We start from the raw sequence: 27592 nt of genomic DNA, 5'->3' as shown, positions 1-27592 counted from the left end.
ATAAAAACAAGTTGTATTTTAGCTGTCTAAATCAGAAACATTATGGCATAATTCTACAAAAATACCAAATTGATATTCTTAATTATCAGTAAAGAACAATCTTATCAATGCATTTAAAAGTTATCCATGCTAAGGAGGCCTTAGAAAATGAAGAACTAGTGATTTTTTTCTTAGATAACCTAAAGCATAGGGTACTAATGCCTGTTAAAAGCAACTATTAAGCATATCTTTTAAGAGCAACATTTTCTAAGGTATATATATATATAATCAAATCATGCCTCATAATATATAAACATATCAAATATAGTATGTATTCCATAAAAATATGTATTATTAAATTTACAATGAAAGTAATTCACCTTTTAATTTATTGATTTACTATATATATAGCATTAGAAACTGAGTAAATATATATATATATTTATATATAAAACATATTAAACATTTATGATGACTGAAATCTTTAATTATGTGCATATTTGAGGAAAGTAACATAAATTGGAAAGCTTCCGTAGAAATCACTCAATCTATTATATTCATTTTACAAAGTTATTAATCCGTCTCTGCATCTGTTTCTCAAAATATGTGTATCCAAAAAATATACTCAGTCATACACAAAAAAATAATATCATGTTAACTTCTAAGAAATAGAGTTTTTTGAGTTCGTGTATAAAAACACACAATTACAATATCTGTTTTAATCTGAAAAAAACAAACAATACTTTGGAAGCAGAAGTGGGACCCATTTCACAGAGGGGGTATCTAGTCTGGGTGTTGAAGGATCAGTGGGATTTTGTCCAGCACAAGAGAAAGAGAAGGACATTCTAGGCCCAGGGGACTACAGCACCTGCAATGTCCCAGATGCTCATCCCCAACTAGATCAACTCCTTCCCTTCATGACATCTTGTTGATTATTCGCCTATCTCCTCACGCTCTGAGGAAAAAGAATGCTCAAAACATCACAGCATGAAAAAGAAGCCTTCTAAGAATCCCAGTTAAATTTTGATTAAATTCTTATCATTAAATTTCTTTGCAGTCATTTAAATGGCCCAATATTATTACATCTTATAAATGTGCTACAGTTTACTTCAAAAATCCTCAACTATTTAGTTTATAAGTTACTTTCACTTTTTTACTATTAATTATTTAAGTTACCAGTTGTTTCCAATACCGTGTGATTATACATAACACTACTACGACTAGCGTTATACTCTGGGTGACTTTCAGTTTTAAATTTTTCTTTTAGCACTGGTTTTCATCATTACCCCAAACATTCATAGAAGCAATATTAGTAGATCACAGTCTATAAACATTTTTAAAGCTCCTGACATATGTTGTTTTCAACAAACATTATAACAATAGGCGTGGACTCTCGCAGTAGCAGTTTCTGACAGTGCCTTATTGTAAAGATTTCTAGTTCTTTTTCTGGGCACTATCTTGCTTCTCAAAAATAGGAGGGCCGTTCTGATCACTGATTCAAGATGCTCTATGTCGCTCTGACCTTGTCTTGTGATTATAGAAGCATGGCTGAGAATGAAAGTACCACACAAATGGGGTGACACTGAGATTTTATGCGAGTTTGAAAAATCCTTTTGCTTGTGTCTTTTTTTGGGGGGAGCTATTATTTTTATTTTCTTCGCTCCGAACTTTTCATATAGTTCCTGTTAGATAAAGTATTTCAAGTAACTATAATTTATGTGGCAGAGCTGGGTCTGTAACTCTTCACTATTACAGATATACTCAGAGTGAAACAGTGTCCTTTTTAATCTGACCCCTTCTTTTAGGCTCAGATCATTTCAATTTCTTCATACTGTCTTTTCTGATCATTTGTCCACTTTGACATATCTTTCTTCTAACGTCTGGCCACAGTGTTAAATAGATGAACCTGGAGAAACTTATGTTGAGTGAAATAAGCAAAGCACAGAGGGATCAATACCGCATGTGCTCACTCGTATGTGGGAGCTAAGAGAGAAAGAAGGAAGGAAAGAAAGACCACAGTGGTGTGTTGGACTTGCAGAGGGAGGGAACATTCCTAGGGCTACAAGGGGTGGAGGGGGCGGTAGGTTGGGGAATAATTGGGTGGGGACACGGGGTACAAAAGTAATTTCTGGTAATGGGTATGCTGCCAGTATGAATCTGGCTCTCATCACGGGCACGAGGGGTGACAATTAGCTTTGTATCTCATGACTATTCACAATAAAAAAAATAGTATTGAGTCATTCAGTTCAATAAATATATTGAAAATCTTCTGTGTCATAACAAGTACTAAGGTACCTGGGAATAAAGTAAATCTTTCTGTTATGCCAACCCTTCTGTGAGAGTTAAACCTGAAGATAAGCCCTTTGTTTTCATTGCTTTGTCTAACTGGCCATCAAAATTATTGCTTTACTTTAGGAAAATTATACATTGTGGTCACATGCAGTTCTGCCACAAATATGCATTTAATGGGCAAGTAATCTTCAAAATCCTTAGACATTGCTTTAACATATGTACTGTGGTAGAATGGGTCATCCTTACATGAATTCGGCTATGTTGAAGGTAAATCAAGTCCCCTGAACCCTGATAAATATATAATCCTAATGAAACATATCTGATGTAAAAGGTCTACTGTGCCATACTCTTTGCAAAATTTAATTTTGTATAAAAAACAGATTCATTTACTACTACCTTTTTTTTTTTTTTTGGCAGCTGGCAGGTACAAGAATCCAATCCCTTGACCTTGTTATTATCAACACTATGCTCTAACCAACTAAGCTAACCAGCCAGCCCTATTCCCGCTATTGAAAAAGACGGTTTAAAAATAAACCTGAAATGTAAAGAATAAATCAATTGTGCATTTACATGTACTGTGCCAGCTCATTTAAATAAATTGGCAACGGTATTTACGGCACCAACCTGCTTAGGAATTGAGTAACATAAATGACACCACAGGCTCTTAATAGACTAATCTGTTTAGTCACGGAGAGACAGTTCACTGGCAAGTATAACCCTTGCATTATTATTGATAAACATAAACAAAAACATAAAGCATTCATGAAAATTGATGTTCCCTTCTTAAATTACACCCCAAAAGTACAGATGAAGAGTTGAAAGTGGAAATATAAAACCATTAACACAATAGAATAAGACGTATGGAATTTCTTTTATCTGGCTACTAAATATAGAAGGCCTAAGTTAGAAATTATGTTAAGGAAACATGCTAAAAATGATTGACATATTTAACTATATAGCTCATCACAGACATTTTAAGATATAAAAAAAAAGTCAAAAAATATATAGATCAAATTTGCTTAATACAAAAAGAAGTAATTTAAATCAATGAGAATAACAAACATGATAGGAAAATAGATCTAGGACAGAATAAATATGCACAGACCAAAGGCAGAACAAAACAAAACAGGCTGAAACTAACCTGTAATAAATGAAATTAAAATTCAACAAACACAAAAGGTAACTGATGTTAGTAAAAAGAAAAAAATGAGCACATTTTTAGAGTCCTAGCTGTAATTCCATTAAGAAAGATAACTACTAATTAGCCTAAAGCCTCATACCCTTATAAAAACTCTCACAATAAAAATTGCCATTACAGGCAAATAATGAATAACTATTGATTGCTAGGAAGTGAAAAAGTATGAGAATTTGCATAATACAAGACCATTATTTCTTTCCTATTTAACTAAAAACCATAATAAATTTCTATATTTCCAGTTCAAGAAATGAGCAGTTTGTTTTTATGAGCACAGTTTATTTTGTTAATATTTCATAATTCCACTTCTAAATAGTTTATTTCTTCCTAAAAAACGTCAAAGTAGTTCAATTTAAACTACTTAAAATACATATTTTTTTTATTAATGAGATTTTCACACCAATCCACACATCAGTTCAAATAGTGACATTTCTATTTTCTTGATTGGCAGAAGAAAAATTGACATTTCCTGACTGCCTTTTATGAGTCAGATATTGCTATAGTGCTTCATATACATTATGTTATATGGTCTCATTTTACCTTGTTAAGATAAATGTTCTAACCACCTTACAAACCAGAAAAATGAGGCTTAGAGATATTCAATAACAGGTAACAGGACTATCAAGAGGGTAAGCTTAAATCTTATCTCAGATCTCTATGAGTCCAAAGTTTGAATTTCATTGATAAGGACACTCATATATCAGATGTTTTATCATTACTTTTAAAATAAGCTGGACTGAAGTTCACTTGGCACTATATGTGAAAAGATTCATTTAATAAATGGATAGTGTAAGCAAGACTTTGGTAAAAATGAAGAACAGAAGCTTGGACCTTGCACTTCATCTTTGTGTAACTTTGGGTAACATATTCCAGCTTTTGACTCACTTTTCTTTCATATAAAATGGTGCTGCCAGATAACTAGATGACATTTAAGGTTGGGTGGTAATCAAAATATTTAAAATCAATATTGCACAACAGATCAAACAGAACAGTGGCCAACCAATCAGAACAGACACCTGGTCTAATGAACCATTACTTAGTGAAAGATGCTTTTCAGTACGACTAAGTTTTATTTAATTGCCATATGAGATCTAGAAGGCTTTCTGTTTGGAAACATTGTGAACACTTATTTCAGCATATTATGTATGTATATATTATAAATTTAATTTACATTTGAAAGTTTCATACTTGTGACATCTGTTATTATTTATTTCTGTTATATTGAATCAATTGGTTTTTCAGCTAAATTTCCTAAATAGCTGTGTACCGAATATTATTTTCAGCAATGCTCATGTTAATTTAAAATAAAGTCAAACCCCTAAAACTAATTAACAATTACAGAAGTGCATTGTACAAATTGTTATAACATATAAGAATATAAATTCTTATAACAAATTCGTATAATATTTTAAAGAAGAAAGCATCATATTTCTTTGTAATATTGTAGGATAGATTGCAAAAAATACTAGTCATTTCAGAGCAATAGACATCTCATTGTTTAAAAAGAAAAAAAATTGCATAAAACTTCCTGGAACATTATTTGTACGTGTTTAGTTTTTGTTTCCTCATTCTTGACTAAAGGAACAGAGGACAAGAGGACAACAAATAAAAATGTTTGACACCACTTTCGGGAAGTACACAGAAAGCTAATAGATTTTACTGCATGCACCTTCAGCCTAACCTTTTGAAATAAAGTCAAACCCCACAAGAATTATCTATCAACATCATGTGAATAGTTGGATTCCAAAATGTGAGCCATTAGGAAGCCAAAGGGAAATTCTAGTAAAAAAAAATCTCAAGTTAAATATATTCTTGTTTCCAAAAAGAACTGACAAAATTTTTTTTTCATATACCAAAAACCTGTAAATTAAGTAAGATTGCATATTCAAAACAAACAAACAAACAACCCCCCCCCCCCCCGCCCAGTATTCTGGGAATTGCATAGAAGGTTCTAATCCTAGAATTGACCTTGGAATAGATTATTTAACTATTTTGGGTCTGTTTTATATGGTCTGTAACATAAGAGACAATAGTGTATCTGAGTCACACAGTCTTCAGATTATTTAAATGTTTACATTGTAATTTGTAAGCTTTGAGATTTAGTAAATGCTCAATTGTTACCACTATTATGAACAGAGGGTGGAGGTAAAGAATATTAACATTATTAAATGATCTTTATGTTCTCATTAGATAAAATATTCCCTGATAAAAGCGACGTCTATATTTGTACAGAAATACAGATCACTTTGTCACTACTTAAGAGGAGAGCCTTCAGATTTTTCTGTGATTCATCAAATCCAGGAATTAAGACTGTACAAACAACATCTTGATGTTATAATCCTAATATACAAATCAATCAATCATTCAGTAATAAGACATTTTTGTACCCTGCTTATTCAGAACCAAACGGAAAGGGACTAATCTGGTTACACCTACTCTAAAATCTATGTAAGGGACACATATGAAAGACTTCCTAGCTGTTGTCACTTGCTTGATGGAAAAATGAGGTGGAAAAGGGGAAATCAGCGATTCTGAAATGGGATTACTTAGCAAGACTAGAGATTGAAAAGGAGGAGTCCTTCTCTGTCCATAGAGTGAACTTCACTTCCAGATATGACGAGATTGGTTTTTGGGAAGAGGTTTACACATCAGGACAAGAAATTTTATCTTGAAATAATATAAGGAATAGGAAAGGACAGTTTGCCCTTATCCTCACCAGAGGAACGCCATGAGCACAGATGCACCTCTTCATTTCCAAGGCTCTTCCTGCCTTCCTCTCTGCATCCTGAGGCCCAAGGTAACCCAGGGTGATCCAAGCAATACAAGTGGGGGTTGCCCCAAAGCAATCAGTTTGTAAACGCCCCTGTCTTAAATTCTACCTTTAGGTGAGTGGACACATTATAAGCACAAGAGACAAGTTCTGACACATTTGAACCTGCATAACTGATTGAGCATCTCTGATGTCCCAGCTCAGCCAGTCTCTTAGAGCTTCCAGCAGGGAAACTTCAGAACTAAGGCTATTTTCAATAGACCCGAGGGATGCTTTGCAACACTGTTTCCGTAGCCATCCCAATACCCAGCTGTCAGTCTCCTAAAATTTATTTCAATAAGCTTTTATTTTGTCTGACATTGAGTCCAACTTTCTGTTCCGCCACACTTACCCTAAATATGCCTCACCACTCCTTGGACACCAAAGAAGTATTTACAAAGTCATTCACTCATCGTATTTAGAAATCCTTCAACTGAAAATTCTACAAGTGTGCTCAATTTTTAGAGTTGATTATCAGTGTGATGATGATGCTAAGAACGATGCACCAATGAGTATTTTGATATTGATATATCCAGAATGAGCAATATAACATGAAGTTATAGCATATTGGGGAGATGCATTTGCTTCTGATAATTTTGAAAGAGAGAGACAAGGCAATAAATCTGGCCTCGTTTATTTTATACTGAAATTTGCATCATTTTGGAATGGATGATTAGAGTGGGAGAATTCTAAAACATGGCATTTCTCAAAGGACCACTTGCTACTAATTTTCAGTTTCAGAGAAGAATAATGTAATTGTAGAATAAAATGCCTTTGACCATTGTATTCAGTGGTCTATATTTATATTTGCATAAGAATTTTGACATGCTTAAGTAATCTTATGTAACAAAAGTAAACTAATCAAATATTTCCAAGATAAATTCACACGGTAGAGCACTATTCATGTTATGTTATATTATAGAATATATGTGCAATCATAATAACTTATGATGATGCTTCATGGTATAACATATAAAACTAGATCAGTAAATGCTTCTCTGATAATTAATGGTTCTTTATTATGACAACAAAATTTTCCAGTTTTGACACAGATTTTTCAGGCTAGTTGATTAATTTAAGGAAAATTGCAGTAGCTATTTCAGTAGCCTGTTTTCCATCACATTGTGAATAGATTGTCACTTGCAAAATAGTTTTAAATAAAAATCTGAGTATTCCAGTGATGAGATTCCAGTAGCATTTGTGAAACATAACCATACTCGATGACTTTTTTGTATCACAGCACAGAATATATCTCCCAATGAATCATGTACCATAATGTATCTGATTTAAAATACCATCAGCAAATTAAAGTAAAATATTTTAGCTGTAAATATTATAACATTAAAAGCTCTTTGTCTTGTTTGTGTATTTTGAAATATACTTACGGGTTATCCAATAGCAGTACTATGGGATTAAGTTCTTTCTTTGGTCTATAATATGCCCTGAGAGGAACAATAAAATTATACAGTCCATTTCCAGCTGTTTCAGCTGCAACTATAATTAGTTTATTTTTGAATCCATAGGCTTTTGCGTCCTCATAGTAGTTATGCTGGCAACTCTACAGAAGAAAAATTATACAAAGAAATGCCATTTTATACTCCACTAAAATTCAGTGAAAACTTTAGGATAAATGGAAATTAAAATGAATCTAACCAAGTAGATCCTTATTTGTTAACAAATTTGAGAATAGTTACATTTTTCTGGGCCCAGGTCTCTAACCTACAGTAGGAAATAAAGATGTGCCCGGACAAGGCAAATGAACTGCAGGTATGTAGCCTGATGCTGAAAGAGTCAGCAACATGTGTGTGTACATGTTCTACTGCAAACTAAAACTTACTGCTAGCCGACTTCTGGGTATTTAGGTTTAACTACCTCTGACTTTCATTACCAGAAATGTAGTAATATTATGATCAAATAACCTCAGGAACATTCCCAGTACTGAATACCTAAAGTGATGGATCAAAAAAGAAAAGAAAACAAAACAAAACAGAAAACAAAACACCCTAACTTTTTAAATGCATAGCTGAGCTAGCAAGATGATGATGCAAATATTCAAAAGTAAAATAATAATAACAACAACAACAGAAATAAGAACAAAGCATGACCAAAACTCACTGTTGGCCTGAAATTATTTTACTCCTTCCTGGAGTCTAGGATTTGCTGGAATTAGCATTACTAAACCAAGGTTAATTTAAGCTAAATTATGTGCATGGAGAACTATTTTGGTATTCTGTTCTTTCACCTTTATTTGTCTCTATGTGGATTTCTTTTTATGTATTTGGGTTGAGATTAGTAAGCTCTTTGAAATATTCATCACTTCTGGAATATTCTTTGCCACTATTCCTTAATAAAATATTATAAAACACTGGTAGGAACAAGGCACCATGAGTAAACAGAAACGATAAACAAGATATTTCAATGACAAAGTCTACAAATTTTGCTGTTGTTAGATTCAGAATATAAAATGAGCATCTTTAACATGTGCAAAGGAATAAAAGAAAGCATTTAAAATATAAACAAGGAGGAAGAGTCTATTTAAAATAACATATAAGTGGTGGATGTTAGAAGTAATATCTATATCTATTTGTATATATCTTCTAGAACTAACCAGTAAATATAACTCAAAAGATGATTTAAATCACACATATTATGCAGCTGAAGGAATCAACTGCAGAACAGAGTTGAAGATATTACCTATAATGCAAGACAGAGAAAGATAGAAAATAGGGTGGAAAAATCAAAAGACTTGGAAGATAGTAAGAGAACATCTAATATATGTTTAATTAGAATATCTGAAAAAGAGATAACAGAGAGTCAGAAATGTTGACATAAAAGAAACTGAGGCAAAATGCGTAAAGTATAGGATTTATTGAGCCAATACGACAGTTGTAATCAGGGAATCATATAGGTCAGGTCATCCTGAAAAATGTGCTCCAAAGAGGGTGAGCAGAGCTTAGCATCGTATAATTACAGAATGGGGAAGGATCAAAGGACAAAGGAGACAGCCTCACCTAGTCAGTTCATCAGTTCTTCTACTGGTTTGTACACGGCATATCATTTGGGATTGTTACTTGGTTATATCCTACACACAAGGATCTAGGGTAAGGGTTACAAGAAACATTCTAGGTTATTTTATGACTTTCTGATGCCATCATGTCTGCTCCTAAGTAAAAACGGTATTATGAGAACATCTTCTAGGACCTGTGGATGTGACTACTGACGTCCCAGATGTCCCAAGGCAATGCAATTTAGCTGACCTGGTCAGAGCAGAATTTTTTATCAGAAAGAAGGCTTATTCAAGTAAACATTGACAGAATTTTCAACAAGTAATGAAAAACCCTAATCATCAGGTTCAGGAAGCTGAATGAATCCTAATCCAAATAAAGAGAAATAGACAGTCATATACATCAGAATGAAAGAACAGGACAACCAAGACAATGAGAAGACCTGAAAACAGACACAAAGAAAAGAGAGACGACCCACAGAGAACAGCAGTTAGAATGACTGACTTTCAACAGTCACTTGGAGAACAGAAAGTGGTAAATACAGTGCTTGGATGCTAAAAACACACACGTACAAAACTAATAGCCTAGCATTAGACACCAAGCAAAACTGTCCTTTAAACTGAGGTTAATATAAGGCCATTTCGGGAGAAACCATAATGGAAAGAATAGTTTCAACAACCACAAACAGAATCTCATTAATAGGATTGCTAAAGGCTGTAATCTGGGAGACAGAGAAATGAACCCAGAAGAAAAGTATGAGGCATAAGAAGGAATGGAAAACGAAGAAGATGGTAAAGAACAAGAGCAATAAATCTTCATTGGGAGGGTGCTTACAGGATTATTTATACAGGCAGAATCTGAAGCCATATGAGGAAATAAGGTCACTTAGAAAGAGGTCATGGAAGGAGAATAGTGATAGGTCAATGCTTGCTTGGATCATTAAGAACTTCAATATTTATACATCAAGGAAAAAGAACAAATTTCTCTAACAAAACTTAGAAGTAGTTCTACCTGTAAGAAAAACAAAACAAACAAAAAACAAAAACAAGGAGAGAACAGAGAATTTTGTTATTTATAAACCTTGACCAGGTTTATCAATCAGCCTGTTGATACTGGTACGGAATGGATTGGACAAGACGATCCCAGCTCACACACATCACAAACACAGCAGCGTCATAATCCCAAAGCGGCCACTCTTCTCCCTAGCAGACCACCTCTTATGCTACCTACATAACCAATAACCCCAGATACCACCAGCCACTCAGCAGCACTCGGAAGCTTTGCTTTGTTAATATGGTAAAGAGACAGTCTTTTAACTTTAAAATCCTCGTCTCTGAAAGCTTAGCCTTTCAGTTGGATCAGGTTCCTTGCTTTGGTCTCCTGATATATTTTTTTCCTCTGAACTGTATATTAAGTAGTAAATACAACCAAAAGTGAGTCCAGGTTGTGTGGTGCCTGAAGTGTATATTATTTTAGAAACCCTCCTTAAGGAAAACAGAAAAATATTACAAATAGAAAAATCAGTCACGAGACAAATTAGTCTTGGAAAGGATCAATGCAGATGAAGGGTCCTGAAATTTATAATTTATTAATGTTATCAAAAATATATAGTTGGTCAGAAATATTAAATGCTTCAGAATATTTAAGTAAAATAAAGCCTGTAAAAAAATAAGGACTTAAGAGGTAGAATCGTCCATCTCAGTGACCCCAGATGAATATTTAGGAGCAATGGCAAAGATTCACGAAGCAACTTCAGGGAGATAGAGGCAGAAATTTTCTAATTTTCTGTTAATGTTCTTCCTCAAGAATGACAGCAACAGCCAAAATCTATGTTTATCACACACACAAAAAAATAGCAAAAGCATTAGCATCTACTCAGGTGCTAACAAAAAAATTTATTAAGCACCTACTCAGTTATTAAGTTCCTGGCACTATGTTAAACATGTACTAATTTATGTAAACCTTACAAGAGACCTGTGAGGTTCATATTAAATTATACCCATTTTAAAGATGAGGAAACTAAGATTTATTGGTGAAGCTAGTTGCCCAAGTTGTATAACTTATAAGTGGAGAGCTGGGATTTTAACTCTGCTCTAAAATTTAGAGTAAAATGAGAAATCCCTGGCTAGAATTAATGGGACATTTGAATCTCTAGGGAAAGTGCAAAGCGCTACTTTTTATTTGTTTTCTAAACTCATACAGGTCAAGCCCAATGGCTATATAGTAAAAAAGATAAAAAATTTAACATTAATGGAATTTTTTTTGTTTTGGGTGGCTACTGTAGAACACCCAGGCAGGAATCAAGAAGCACAGTAGAAACACTGAAAGAAGAGGTATTAGGCAAGATACTGATATCAGCTTCCAGTCTAGTCATGAATGAATCTTTGTCTCTAACATATGCCAAGCGATTCCATATTGAGATTTGAAGCATAAATAGCAAAAGAAATAATGTACATTTGGCCAAAATAAAGTGATTTGGAAAGACTTTGGATGTTAGGGTTCATAGGGTTGAGATTCTGGTACCTCTGTTTTCCTCTTTAAAAACTTGACTGGCTTATGCATTTGGTTAATTTAGTAGAAGGGTAAAGCATTTGGATAATCTTTAGTGCAATTATAAAAAGTAATACTTACTACTTTATTTAATTAAATTTATATTTGAAGAGATAATACCCTTTAAACATATTTTAGTCAAAATGCTGTACAAATTATTTAAATATATGTGATTGGCAAATGCTATACTTTATATTTGGAGGAAACAACAGTAACAACAAGTGCTTACCTTGTCTAGTCTTAAGCAGCAAAATGGCACTTTTTCATGAAGGAGATGACAAAAAGTGGGTGAACTTCCTATATATGGAGAATAAGGTGGGTAGCCTTTAGCATACCTGCAAAACAAGATGAAATATTACCCTTGAATAAGGCTTGCAACATTTGAAAATTAAGTTACGGCCATGTTCCTCTGTTTTCATAAAGTTAGAATCAGAAACTCACTATGCTGTAATCATATTTTGACTAATGACGTAGGTTAGAACAGGGGTAGGAAAACTACTGCTCAGAGATCAAATCTGGCCCACCACATGATTTTGTGACCTAAAGGTGGTTTTTATACTTGTAAATGATTTTTTAAAAAGAATAATATTTTATGTCATGTAAAAATCATATAAAGTTGAAATTTTAGTATCCATAAATAAAGGTTTATTGAAATACAGCCATACTCATTCATTTATGTGTTGTGCATGGGTGCTTTTGTGCTTCAACAAGAGAGTTGAATCATTGCAACTAGGATCATAAAGCCTAAAATATTTACTAGTTGTTCCCTCCTAGACAAAGTTTGCCAACGCTTAGTGTGGAGAATTTAGATGTATTTTTAACAAACAACAATGTTAATTTTTACAAAATACACTTAAAGAAAAATGCATTATTATGATCACTCTCTCAATATTCACTTGCCATGAATGCATAATCAAAAGGGGGCAAATGATTGACTTAATTCGTTAGAGTTTTTCTGGAATCATTTATCAAGGACATTCAGTTTGTTTGCTGACTTCTGAAAAATAGCCACATGCACATTTTGGCTATGCTGACTTTCAAAAGGAAACTTCTAAAAAGTAGTAGCATAAAAGAAAATTAGGAAATAAAAGAAAATTTAGCAAAAGCAATATTCCTTTATCCAATAAGGAAGCTCTTGATTTAAATACGTTTACCAGATAAAACATGAAATTTCAGACCTAGTTGAAACTGTTTTCCAGACATCATTTGCTGAGAAGTAAAAATAGAGCACATTTTGCGCATTTAGAAGTTGGTAATCTTTGGTACTACTTCAACATCTCTTTCATTTTTCTACAAATAACAAAACTTCTACCTCATTTTTTTCAGAAATAAGTATGAAAAAAGAATTTCAACCACATCCCAAAACACCATTTCCTGGAACGATACTGGTTGCCAGACCTCTCCCTGTTCCCATCCTGGATTCCACAAATATATCTGAGAACTCAGGCCATTAATTTCTTGGAAAGTGATGTTCTCTGGATACATCAAAGTTTATTGTAAGAAATGAAAAAAGAAAAAAGGTGGGGCAAGGGATTTTAAAAAAAGAGATCTTTCCAACTATCAGTAGTATTTCAGTTTGTTTTAGTTTAATTAAACATTAATCCAACTTATATTATATGAAAGGTATTGGGAGAAATGTTAGGAGATGATGTTACTGATGCCACTAATACCAGTATTACTTCTAATGGTAATTAATACTTACTGAATGCTTACTCTGCCAAAACATAATCATAACCACTTTTTCTCCATTATCTCATATAATCTTCAGATAACGTTATGGAGGTAGTAATTCCACTCAGTTTACAGGTAAAGAAATTGTAGGCAAGATTGTTCAGTCAAAATCATTCATACACAATAGTATAAGGTGGGTCTGGCACAGCAAAGTCTTTCAGACTCCAAAGTCAAGGCTGTGGACCACTACGCTCTCCGTAAGCACTGGCAATATGTATGTGGAATAAAACATGTAAACAAACTCTACTGCAGGCTAAAATGTGATTAATGTTATATAGATTGGTACTGCATTATTATGGAAGCTTACAAAAGGGACACAGCACTTCTTTTATTCAAACATTTAAAATATTATTGATGCATCCTGTATGAAAAAGACTGCGAAAAGCTGAGATGAGCAAGGAAAGCTTAATGGAAGAGGCTGCGTTCACATACCACTGAATAATTGATTGAGCTTTAATAAGGACGCGAAATAAAAAAAACAAAAGGTAGAATATACAATATAATAAAAAAGCTCACAGTTATGAAAATGCAGTTTATATCCTGGAATACTGATTTATGTCTTTTTTTTTTTTCCCTTAAAGATAAAGAATAACTTAGAAGAACGAGGCTGGAAATACATGTTGAAGCCAGAAACTTGAGGGCTTAGAATGTTCTGTAGTCGAGAGATACTGAGTAATTGAAGGGTGTTTTGGTAGAAGCACGTAGAAATGATTCTACAATGCCCACAAGGTAAGAACATTAGTTCCTCATCTATTGGTAAAGTACCTAAAAACATTACCTAAGGACATTAGCACAAACCTAGTAATCTTACATCTTCAAGCATCTAAACATACTCTAAGTTTGAAGAAATTTCTTCATCTGGTGTAGTTTCATCTTCTGATTGGTCACTTAGAAGATCACATGTTTGAATTGATGATGTATCTGCAACCTCTAAAACAGGAGCAATGCTAGGTCTTCTCACTTCTTTGCTTCCCTCTGCAGGAAGAGACAGGGTAGGGCCACTTGCTGACCTGCAGCTTGTGTCTTGCAAGTCTATAGCCACGGTACCTAGAACAATCAAACGTGAAAATTCATCAAGACATTTGCTATCTGTATGTCAATATTGATCACTGGATGATGGAAGTGAAATGAAATACAATCAGTGTAATCAAGAAATATGTATATATTTTTTAGCCTTGAGTTCTAAAAGCTAATTATTTCTTTTTCATGTGGCCATTTCCCTGGGTAAGAAATTCTGCATTTGTGTAGAAAAGTGTATTTGCTGATTGTCTCCCTATAGCACAAAACATAAAATCTGTCAAGTCCTGAAGTATGCAGAAACTAAAAGTGAAAAGGTACACTCTGTTGTTTCAGTTTATATTTCTTTAAAATTTAAATTGGTTTTGTTGGCCAATTTTTAAAAATTCTCATTTTGTCTCTCTCCCCCTTATTAAGTTTTTTTTTTTTTTTTTTTACTGATTTGTAACCACCTTTTCATATCAGAACACTGACATTTTACATATTTTTTTAAAAAGCAATATTTATTATGTACTGTATCCATGCATGCCACACATGGGGAGCAATATTCTAGGCACTAGAGATAGGTAGAAAAGCAGACAGACAAGGTTTCTACACACATGGATTTTATCTTTAAAATAAACAAGTAGACAAATAAATGAGTCAAGTAATTTTAGACAATGATAAATAGCACAAAGGAAAAACAAAAACAGCATGACATGATAAAAAATGGTGGGGCTGGGGACATTTGATTTTTGACACGAAAGAGAGTAAGAAACATGCAAGTCAATAGCCGTAAGCTAATACTCGAGGTATTCAAGGAATAGGAAGTAGAAGAAACAATTCCCTTTGTGATTCTTAATTGGAATTTAAAAATTAATTTAAACATCAACTTATGGAAAATTGATGTCTCTCCCTCTTGGAGAAAATAAGGCAACCTAATCAATGAATGCCACCATATTTCATGATCCCTCCTTCACGTGTGCACTCAGTCACACCTGGTCGCCCTGCTAGAAGTCCTTAGTCTTCATTTCATCCCATTCTTTAAAGAAATTGTTTAAATTCCTACTTCCCTCAAACCTCTGACCTTCCAACCTTCTTCCTCATTATAACAGCATGAGTTTGTAAGGGGAGGGGAGAGAGCTAATGGATTGTTGCATTTCTTTTCTTGTACCATGGAAAGAGGTCAGCTACAGATTTCTAAAAATGTTGAGGAGAATTACAAGTCTTCACAGAGAAAGGGATGGAAATTCATTTCTGAGTGTGAGAGTTGATAGAGACAAGACTGGTGAGAACGTCTGGGTATTCCTCACAACTGGAATAAGTTGGGGGGTTCAGTTTCAGGGCTGTTACCTGTTACCCATACTGCACTTTCACGCACACCCACGCCGCACCCTGTGTACTGTGAGAGAGGCTGGTAGCCTGCAGTAATCAGGGGAGTCTGTACAAGGAGACCTGCGAGTTTGTCTGAAACAGCTCGGCCTAAGAAAACGATGTGAGGACCAACTCTCAGCAGATCCAACATCTGAGGAAAGGTAATATTAGAAGCTATGGACACAGTCCTCCTTTCTAATTTTTGGCAGTGTAAACACAGGATTAATATATAATGCAACCTATGTATGCTTGGGTGAGGGGAGGGGGATTTTTAGAGGTGATGAGATTAAATTGTCCATTAAGCAGGTGAGTGGATTTGATTTACTTAAATTTTATAAATTTGATTTATAAAAATAAAAGAAAGCCATATGATATGTTCTAAAGTTGCAAACTCATTTTTGTATTTACTGTATTTGCCCTCTGCAGATGACTATGTCGTCTATTTCAGAGAGAAAAGAGAAGTTACTGTAGAACTCTTCCTAGTCCCTCTGTCCAGATAAGCAAAAATGAGAGCTTCCCCAAACTTTTGTTCCCTTATTTCTGTTTACAAGGAAACAGACATACCTCCCTTCATATAAAACTAATCCCTATTCTCTTGGACCTTCCAAGGAATTGTGATCTTTTTCTCACCTCCTCCCCAGTATATGACCCTGCATCACCTCCGACCATTTCTTTATCCTTTTCTTGTCTAATGCAGGCAGGCTTCTTGAAGGAGCGTTTGCACACGCGTTCTGCTTCTGGCCACTTCTGGCTTCTTCTGAGGGCTGTGAGGAAAGAATCTGTTCTGGTCTTCACTCCTCGGCTCATCCACGACCGTCTTCTCCCTGTGCCTAATTTCCTCTTCTCATAAGTACACTAGTCATACTGGATTAGGGCTCACTCCAATGGCCTCACTTTAACTTGATTACCTCTGTAAAACCCTGTCTCCAAATAAGGTCACATTCTAAGGCACTGGGGGTAAGAACTTCAATATATGAATCTGGGGGAACACAGTTCAACCCATAGCACTACTCTTGCCTCATCCAGTGTTTTCAAAATATGAGTAGATGAACCTTCCCACACTCTGACCTCACAATTTCTTGAATTTACTGAAGAATGGCTTTTTCACCTTGTCTAGCCCTTCACTTCCACGGCGATTATAGTGATTATACCAACTTTTCATCATCTCCTTCCCTCCCTTGATGTTCTCTCTTCTTTTCTTACCCATCTTCAATGCCATGTTTGAACATTATGATATTTTCTTGCGTATACCCTTGGCTCCCTTGATACAGTTTTGCTCCATTACACTCTCTTGACATAATAAAATCCTGCTTAAATTCAACTTTCCATGTTCCGCATACATGTGTCTATGCAACTGACTATCTGAATAATTTAACTCCTGCATCACTGTTAATCTCTCCACATTGTTTGTTCTAATTCTTAGCAATTTCATCATACATGTAGATGATCACTTCCAACTCTCCAGACTCAGTTCCTAGTCCTCTCCTCCAGTTATGGTTTATTCTTCTACCATTCCTCAGCCATTACTCTCAGGTCACACCCTAGATTTTGTAATTACTACTTAGTGCACATAATTTCTACTTTTGGCATCTCACCCTCTGACTCCTACCTTTACAGCTTACTCCTCTCTTTCCAGCTTTCTTGAGTCCCACTGAAATTATAATCTATTAATCTACTACATTTTCAGTATCCTTTAACCAACAGATGTCTTTTCACTACCTTACCTAAGTTAAGTTTTATGGCCTGTCATTATATATACTCTCATATAGATCCCCAATTCCTTTGCCTTTCTCACTTCCTTACACTTTCACCACGAGCTACCAAGCCGTTTATCTGATCTCCTTTGCAGTAAAACTTTCAAAATGTTGTCCAAATCTAGTGTTTCTAATCTGTCTTCTATGATTCTTTCCTAAACCTACTCCAATCTGGCACTCTCCAGCACCACTCCATTGAAAGAACTCTTACCGAGGTAAACAGCAATCACTGCATTGCTAAATTCAATTTGCCAGTTCTCAGTCCTCATGTTACATAATCTATCAGCAGCAGTTGACGAGGCTGACCATGCAATTTCCTTGAAACACTTGATTCATTTGAATTCCAGGACACAGCGCAAATCTCCTTTTTCCTACTATCTTGCCAGCTCCTCCGTGGCCTCACTCTCTGGTTTCTTATCTCCTTGATATTTAACATTGGTTTACCGTGGAGATCTCTCCCTTTTTTTTTTTTTTTTTTTTTTTGGTCAGTACTCATTTTCTTAATGATTTCACTCAGTCTTCTGGCTTTAAATACAGTACATAAGCTCAGGAACTGAAAATTTACTTTTTCAGGCTACATCTCTCCGTTGAAATCTAGACTCATCTCTAACTTTCTGTCTGGCATCTTCCTCTAGATGTCAAACAGATATTTGAAATTCAAGCTGTTCCAAACTAAACTCTTCACCTCCCCTAGTCCCCAACAAACCTGCATTCTCTGAGGCTTGCCTATCTTAGTTGTTGATGGTCATTCCCTCTTTCCAGTTCCCTAAGGCAAAAACCTTGGAATTCTTTGCACTTCTTTTTTTCTCATGGTTTATTTCCAATTCTTTAAGGAATCCTGATTACTCTATCTTTAAAGCATATCCAAAATTTTCTCCTTCTTACCACTTCGACTTGAAAACTCTCTGATCCTTGCCCTGAAGCATCTATTCTCAACAGCAGCCAGAGCAATAGGTCCACCTAGGTGAGATCAGGCCATTGCTCTGCACTTCACTCAAGGTAGAAGCTACAATCCTTACACTGACTTAAAAAGCCCAACATGGTCTGGTCCCTATATATCTTTTCCTCCTCATTTCCTGCTTTTCTTCCATCACTCACTGTGCTTGCACCAAAAAAGCCTCTTTACGGTTAGTGGAGCACCTCAGTCTGCTCCCACTTTAGGGCCTTTGTACTAGCTGTTATCTCTGCCAGGAATGCTCTTCTTCCAGATATCCACAGGATAATTTCCTCAATTCCTTTAAGTATTTGCTCAAATATCTCCTTCTCAATGAGGCCTACTAACCACCTCATTTAATAATCCAGTCCTCCCAGAATTCATAATCCCCTATACTAGCTGTTTTCTTCTTTATTTCTTACTACTTATCACATTCTAACTTACTAAATAATTTACTTTTTTTCTTGCATATTGTTTTCTACCTGTCTTCCCATGATACAATGCGAACTCTGTGAGCTAGGGAATCCCTGTCTGTTTGTTCACTAATTTTTGTAATCACAAATACTCATGAGAGTACTTGGTGGATATTAGGTACCTAATAAATAATTGCTGAATACATAAAAAAACGAGTAGTGCTAATACAGAACAAAAGTAATATGCTATGTCCATGACAAACAGGGTTAACTAACCAAGTCTACAAAGGACCATAAAATAGGTCTTAGAGGGTGTGAGATATAAAGAATTAGAAGTAGTTACCTGGGCAATGTTGGGAAATGGGGAATAGTTTCTATCAGAGGAAATTTAATGTATTAAGATCCATTGGTGAAAAAACATTAGTGAAGATTGAAAGGAATTTGGCGTGATTAGAGTTTAGGAGAGCAATTGAAGGGGACGTAAGATGAGGGGCTAGAAAAGTAAAAAGGAATCATTAATAAAAATCTGCAAGTCAAGTATCTGTGTAATTTATCTTCTAAACTGGGATACACCTGAGAGTGAAAGGGGGTGCTTTTAATAATTCCACCAGGGCGATGCATATAAACTGGGGCTGTCCTGGAAAAACTGGGATTACCTCATGCCAATAAGAATTTCTGGTCTTCCTATTTATAATCCATGTTGTATTGTAGAATGGAGATTTTTTTTCCAATGGGAAATAGGAAGCAGTTAACATGATTTATTCAGGAGAATGAAATTATCAAAATTGTGTTTTAAAATGATTATGCTGGTTTCAGGGTGGAGAACAGAGTGTAAGGCTGCAAGACTGGAATCCTGCAGCTAAGGGAAAGCACATGGGGGCACTGGCTAGGATGACACCGGCGGTGGACACAGAAAGAGCTAAATGATTTTAGGAGCTATTAATAATCAGATTTAATAGAATTTGATGAATTACGAGATATGAAAGGAAAGGGCTGGTGAAAAGTCAGAATTGTGAATACAAATTGAAGGGTAACGGTGTCATCTGCTTTTTAGTGGGGGAAAAAAGGAGGAGACAGTATTGAATGAGGGTGGGGACATTGGTCCAATTTGAATATTTTGTGTTGGTTTTTCCTGTGAGACCTCCAGATAGAAATAACCGGGAGGCAGTTGAACATACTGTTGCAAAGAGAAGTTTAAGTCAATGATTTAGGTAAACTAATTATCAGTTTATGTAGGACAACTTCATCCATGAGAAGAGATGTGACCACTCAGCAGAAATGAACATGCATAATGCAGAGAAAAGGCACTAGTATGTTTTAACAACATGGCCAACATCATCATGTGCTGTCAAGACAGCCACCGGATTTAATGACAAACAGGAGACTGATGACCTTGCAGGAGCAGTTTCAGTGACGTAACTGCAGATGTCAGATTGAATTGGGCATAGACATGAGGGGACAATAAGATTTTAAGCCTGCAACCAAAGAGAACTCTTTCAAGGAATTTTCTGTGAAGATATCATTGTAGGAGGATCAAAAGTACACGTGCGTGTGTGTGTGTTTGTGTGTGTGTGTGTGTGTGTGTGTGTGTGTGTGTGTGTGTGTGTGTGTGTGTAAAGAGATATGAGGAGGGAGGGAGGGGGAGAGAGAGAGAGAGAGATCAGCCAGCCAGTGATTTTGAAAAAAAAAATGAAATTAGGCAACGAAGAAGGAGGATGAATAAAGAGTGAAGTCTCTGAGGAGGACGACTAGGACGGGTCCGCAGTGTCAGCGAAGGCAGAAGCATTCGTTAAAAGGAAGGACACACTTTCTTTGTGACAGAAGCTAAATATCTGTCAGTTTGTAGGTGGTTTGGTGGCAAAATTTTAAGGAACTCTGATGGCATTTTTGTAATATCTTATTTGCCAACTTATCAGCTTACAGACTTTGTTCTGTATACCTAATCAGAGCTACCTTGTAATATATACATACATTTGAAATTACGCTTTGAAATTTTAATTAAAATTTGTATATTTTATTTTTAAGAAAGAAACTAATGGTATTTTCCAACTTGTTTATACTTACCCATGCTGGCAATTATGCTATGTACAGGTAACCTGGAAGGTCCATGATAAAAGGACCGTGACACATTGTTTTTTCTCTGCTGGTCTTGGTTTTTAAATGCTGAATTCTCTTCTTTGGTAATATTAATATAAAAACATATGTCTGTGGAATTCATAATATATCGAGGACCTGGATTCAGCAAAATGTTTTTATTATCTTCTCTCCTAACACCAATCAAGCAAACACCAAACCTTAATTTGAGAGAAAACAAAAGAGTTTAAGATGCAATTTAACAAAGGTCTTAATATTTTTTTAAGTTTACGTATATGAGAAAGTTAGCAAGTTATTATAAGGCAGGAGAAAATTAAAACTCCAAATCACAGCATTGTAAAGCTTGAAAGGATCTTTGATGTTCAAGATCCTAATTTTTACAGAAAAGGAAATTATGTTCTTAGGGTGCTGTGAAATCATTTTAGTTGATAATGACCAATTTAAGTATATATTTGAATGAAAGAAGAGAAGAGCTATGCAAAAATATCTTATAGACTTTTCTGGTTTACTCCCTAAACACAAATTATTCTGAATATTTTTACTTCAATATGTCTTAAAGTATTATAAAATAAATTATGTTTAAAAATATTTTTAAACAGCAAAAGTATATGTACAAACAGAATCATATTGAGATCCGAAGTAGAATGCAATAAATACTAGATTTGTGGCATACAATAGATACATTGTAAATACCCCAAATATGTTATATTAATATATTTATAATACAGATTATGTGTATTTTCATAATACACACATATTTTTATTTCATAGAAAACAATTTTTCTCAAAAACAAAGGAAAAAATAATGTTCCATGTTAGAATTAGAAGGAAGTATTATTTATTTTTTAACTTATTTCTCTGGCCAAAGCAAACGCCACCTTCAGGGTTTTTTTAATGCATGGTTTTTATAAATATTATTATTACTTTGTTTAAAATTTTAATCAACACTTTAAATTTTAGATGTGTAAAGAAAATTAAGTTTCATGTGTTTGTGAATTCTTTTCAACCACATTTACTCACATAAATAGCTCAGATAAATATTTGAAAATAAATCCATCTGTCTGAATTCATAATGGACTAAAATATTTACAAATGAGAGTTTAACAGTTGCTAAAGCAAGAATTCCTATGAAATTATAAATTACTCCTGATGATCTTAACTTGTATAGACTATGCAGAGGGCAGAGTTCAAATGTTTCAATAATCATTCAGAAAACTTGAAAATCATGACCACCAATATGGGCTGCATTTTAGAAAACTGTGTTTAAATGAATTCATTGACTGAATGATAGTTTAATTCCGCTCTGGAAGCAGAAACATACTTTTTGTGTGCATGGAAAGAGGCATATGTAAAACTCTTTCCTTCATATTCAGCAAAAAATGTACTTTCTTCCAAAACGATGTGATAGACTTCGTTCCCCGAGCATCTACCATACATCTTCTGCCACTGTTCTGGTGATTGCTGGCCTTCTCTGCAACAAAAGCACACACACATACACACACACACAAAGAAAAACACAGTGAATGTGGTTAAAAACCAGTTGTCACACAACTGTTTCCCATCTGTAAGAACTGGCAAGCATAATTTAAGAAGTATCTGCATGGTGCTCTGAACTCTGAATGATTACACGCAAGAGTCCCTGCAAAAATTTTGAAATTAGCACTATATGTATAAGCTTTAGGAATGCCAGATTCCTAGAAGTGGGTTTTTTTCCCCATGATCCAGCTAATGACAGCATTTACTCTGACCATGAATCAGTGAGATACGACATCTGATTTTTAGCCTCTCTTTATGTACGAGTATGCTGTAATGCACATCCTACATATAATACGTATGTTACAGACTCCATAATATGGCCAGCTTTACCTCATATATGATACCTGCTCTGCGTCTGCAGATATTTTATTTGTATTTAAAATTCTAAACATATCTATTTCAATTTATCAATTTGATATTATAGAAAATGTATTCTTCATTTCTGTTCATATCATAGCAATGGCTCTTTTCTACTTGTGTAGCAGTTAAGAAAAGACAATTTGTAATAACAGTAAGGGTCTCTACAGTGGAGCGAATGTTTGTGTACCCCCCAAATGCATATGTTGAAACCCTAATCCCAAAGGTTGGCACTTGGAAGTGGGGTCTTAGAGAGGTAATTAGGTTATGAGGGTGGACCCCTTATTTAAAATAAGCCAAAGAGCTGACTACCACTTTTTCTACCATGAGAGACTACGGCAAGGAGTCAGCAGTCCAGAGGACGGCCCTCACAAGGACCCTACCATGTTGGCACCTAGATATCAGGCTTCCAGGCTCCAGGACTGTGAGAAGTAAATTTCTGTTGTTTCTATATCACCCAGTCTATGGTAACTTGTAATAGCATCCTGAGCTAACAACGACAGTCTCCAACAGAGATTCTCGAAAGTATTTTCAAAAGAAAATAAGTTTACCACATTTCTTTTGTTCTGGAATGCTCTCCTTTGGCCCTCCTAACTAAGTAGTCTTAGAAAAATATTAAAAATTCAATTTATGAGAAATTCATAATGAAGGTATAAATACCTCTTTTGCCCCATTTTTTAACAATAAATTCATTTACTCTTGCTGAATAAAGCTTATGAACTTTACAAGTATAAGAAATAGACATCCTAGAAGAAAAATGATAAATATTCAAAAATCAAAATATTTCATCATAATCTGTATGGATTCTTAATGGATGAACGCAGATGACAAGTTGTAGCTACCATGTTTAGGATTTTAAAAGCCATTTTAAACTCTGAATATTGTCCAAAGTATTACTAGAGAGATAACATATATATCAACATTTTCGAAGTGTCAGTAAGTTAAAAAAATCATATATTCTCAAGGCGTGTTCTACTTGCTCCTCGGTTCTTCTTATGCTTCTGATTGTCTCATCTGAATCCCAAATGTGCAATCTTCGGTGAGTTATTTAACTTCTCAGTGATTCTTTATCTCTTCTGTGAAAAACAGTATCAGCTTCATTGGGTTAAATAAAATGAACTAACACAAAGAAATCACTTAAGAGACTGGAATCATAGAAAGCACTCAGTACATGTTAGCTGCCATTCTTATTTTACTGTTGTATCTTCCTCGTTGCTAAATTCTGGAGCCACTTTCAACATGCCCAGTCAACTTACCAAACAATAAATGCTTCTAAAACCTCACCTCTTCTTCCATAATGTTAATATATTTTTCAAAATAGAAAAACAAAATAAAACAAAACACTTTTGACAAAACACAATTGAATGCACATTGGCTATGTCTAACTATGTCCTAATAATGATTGTCCCCGGTGCAGGAAACTTCCTTTGGCAAACAAAAATAAAGTTATATTTGTTGTGTATGGCGTTACTCTTTGGCAAGATGGTACTTGGCAAAATCAGAAGCCATCTTAAGGGCTGGAACTGTAAGAAAAGGCGCCAGTAATCCATCACGGTTTGTTTGAGATCCAAAGGCAGCATGGGATAAATGACTGTCATGCAAGGGCACTAAAAGCTATTCAAGAGAATCATAAATCCAATTCCAGGAACTGAAGTAGGAATACAATGAGGTAACTTGAAGGGGAACAGAAATAAATGGGGTCTGACAAGGACAGTTCAGATGAATTTCCTTAAATCATTTGCTTGCTGTCTTGCTATTTTATATTGGTACATTTCACCTCAGAAAGCATTGTTTTTTCAGCATTTTGTTTCAGTAGGATTTCTACAAAAGTTTCTAATAGGTAATAAGTCATTTTTCCTGTAAGAGACTTTCATTTGTCTTCAAATTCCCATCCTACCCAAATTTTATATTTTTCTTATTATCTCCTTTTTTCGTATCTGGGTAGAATTAATACAAGGTTGTTTTTGAATGATGGGGAAATAACCACATAAATAAATAGATAATATACTTCCAAACCTTTTATGCAAGAAAATCCTTTAGATCTATCACTCGAGTGTCTCTTGAACTCATCTATTTGTTTATCCCTTTCTCTCTAGCATCAATTCTTACACTTTTAAAACAGTCCTAAATCACCTCCTTGCCTCCAGTGAATGCCCTTACAATCCATTTATTGTGCTGTAACAAGAGCAAATTTCAAAATCTCAAATCACCTCATGTCGCTCTTCCATTAAAAATGTTGATAGGGCTTCCTCCTTTCATTTTATAAGGTTTTTTTTTTTTTCAAATCATCATTACAAGGCCCTCCTGACCTATTCTCTGACTGTCTTTCAGTTTTCCTGTATTACTTCTGTCTTCTTATGCTCATGCGCTCTAGCCATAAACGGTCTTTAATTTTCCCTAAACAAGAGGCTCTCTGTGTCTAGGCTTTTTCACAGCACTGTTTCCTCCGTCCCGATGGCCCATTCATTCCTTGACCCTCAGCTTAATCACGACTTCCTCAGCTCTGCAGTAGTGCACTTCCTCTTTCATACTACTATAATATAAAATTGTATTAATCAATTCTTAGTGTCTTGCTTCCCTGTGAAATAAGTTCCATGAGGAAAGGGATCATGTCTTATTTGCCACTACATCCCCAAGATGTGACATCCATTCTGACACAGAGTACATGCTTAATAAGTGTTTTGTTAAACGAACAAAGAATAATCTAACAATGTTCTTCATGCTCAATTATGAAATGTGCTGCTTTTCTAATGATATAATTTCTTTCTCCTTCACCAGAATAATTTTTTTAGATCTAACAAATTACTTTACCTATGATGAACTTGCCATTAGAATTAAGGTTAAAAAAAAAAATCCTCACTGAGTTTCATAATCATTAGTGGACATAAAATGAAGTTAACATTATACCATCTGAATGTTATAACTAGGTAAGAACAGCAGTAGTAAAAACACAAAAGATATTTGGGGCAAAAATCACAGAATGGAAAGCTTAGTGAAAATTATGAAAAGCCATTTAATGAAGACTTAAGATGTGTTCACACCAATCAAACAAATATTTAGGGAAAATAATCGGCTTCTGTATTTACTTACTGTTAACCCTGAAGTATACACTAACCTGTAATAAAGTACAGTCTTTTGTGTATCTCATACCCTTATAAGGCCGTTCTACCATATTGACTGAAAACTGAACAGCAAAGAATCCTTCCTCTTCAGGTTTATGTCCACTTTCATTTTAAAAATAATTGAAAGCTACAGCTTTTTGTAAAGATGTTAATAGGATAATAAAGAAAAAAGGGTAGGAATATGAAAATAAAATATTCTAATAAGAAAATAAATGGTGTACACAATAACAGTATATGCTTGATATTTGAAAGAATCCCTTAGTCTGTATTTCCCCTGAATAAAGGAGCATATTCAGCATTCATGCACCCAGTACCATAGTCATGACAGCCTTAGAGAAACTTTGATGGGACAGCCTAGAAGGAAAAGAAACTTGTGTCTGTTATTCTCTGCATTTTAGACCCTAACCAAATTTCTTAGTAAGAAAAAATGTAAAAGAAAAAAAAATTGTAAAGAAAAAAAAAGGTGATAAAAACTGCTTAGGAGAAAGGAAAAAAGAAAAAGTTTAGTGAAGTCAATAAATTACAAACTCCACGTCAAGCCTTTGCAGGCTCCAGCCATGCAATTTCAAATCTCTCATTCCTGTCTTGTAATGATGTTTTGGGCAGATCTGATTTCTGTCTGATCGTGTTCAAGTTCCATTCAAGTGAAGCTGGCCCATCTGGTTTGAATCTCCAGTCTTACCATCTCAGGCTTGTTCTCTCTGGGCTGTTGTCACTCTCTGGACTAACTTTAATTATCATCAATGTTCTTTATGAAGAAGATTTCCATATGCTGGCTATCCCAGGGACATGAATATGCTCTGTGTGAAGTCAGGGGTGAGCCCAGGAGGGGTAGTAGAAAGAGAGCTCCAATCTTTTCCAAGTCATCCACTGGGCTGCAGGAAACGCGTGCACGGGAGTGCGGGCTGCTCTGCAGCTCTCTCTGCTCCCTGCCCTGCCGTCTCTCTCTCATTTTTCCTTATGTTCGAATAATCCAGAAAACCACCTAGGCAGATGTTTAACGAGGGAGTGAGATGCTCGTTCCACTTCCGGCAGACATCGTATTCTCCACGAGAAACAGGTAATTTTTTGAACCACATCTCGAGCGGCCAGGCCAGGGGTGGATGCACATGCGCTGTGCCCCTCTACTTGTGCCTCTCTTTTGATTGTCTCTTTTTACCGAAAATGGGATATCTGACTTTTCTTCATACTTAGTTTGGGTTATAATCGCCAGTCTTGGAACAATATGACAGTCCCACTCAACACAGTCGATATCGTTAAAAAAAAAAAAAAAAAAAAAAAGTATGATTGCTTTATTCTGCTAATTGTTCCCAAGTTACAAATATTATTTCTTCTAGGTAACTATTGGAGCGTACATAAATTAATGTCAACAACGGATTTTATTTTTCTTTCAAACACAAGTTGCACAGTCCTCATTAGTCCATGATCCCATCTTCAAGGCAAATGAGTAT

The 27592-nt window shown here is 34.9% G+C and overlaps 1 protein-coding gene across 3 annotated transcripts in view; it reads right to left on the bottom strand.

Moving 5' to 3' along the window:
* Positions 1-27592, bottom strand: part of KCNT2 (potassium sodium-activated channel subfamily T member 2) — a 388988-nt gene that overhangs the window by 107618 nt on the left and 253778 nt on the right. For 2 of the 3 annotated variants that reach the window (XM_063114556.1, XM_063114557.1), the window contains exons 15-19: positions 22448-22597; positions 21097-21326; positions 14395-14608; positions 12060-12165; positions 7661-7833 (exon numbers count right to left, since the gene is read on the bottom strand). In XM_063114556.1, coding sequence (XP_062970626.1) covers positions 7661-7833; positions 12060-12165; positions 14395-14608; positions 21097-21326; positions 22448-22597 — 873 coding nt within the window. The remainder of the gene's footprint in view (positions 1-7660; positions 7834-12059; positions 12166-14394; positions 14609-21096; positions 21327-22447; positions 22598-27592) is intronic. The other variant, XM_063114558.1, reaches the window with a different exon arrangement.

This window comes from Cynocephalus volans, chromosome 11 (genome assembly GCF_027409185.1).
Source record: "Cynocephalus volans isolate mCynVol1 chromosome 11, mCynVol1.pri, whole genome shotgun sequence".
In the NCBI taxonomy this organism is placed as follows: domain Eukaryota; kingdom Metazoa; phylum Chordata; class Mammalia; order Dermoptera; family Cynocephalidae; genus Cynocephalus; species Cynocephalus volans.
Note: the sequence above shows the minus strand (reverse complement) of the source record. Positions and strands in the feature narration are given on the sequence as shown.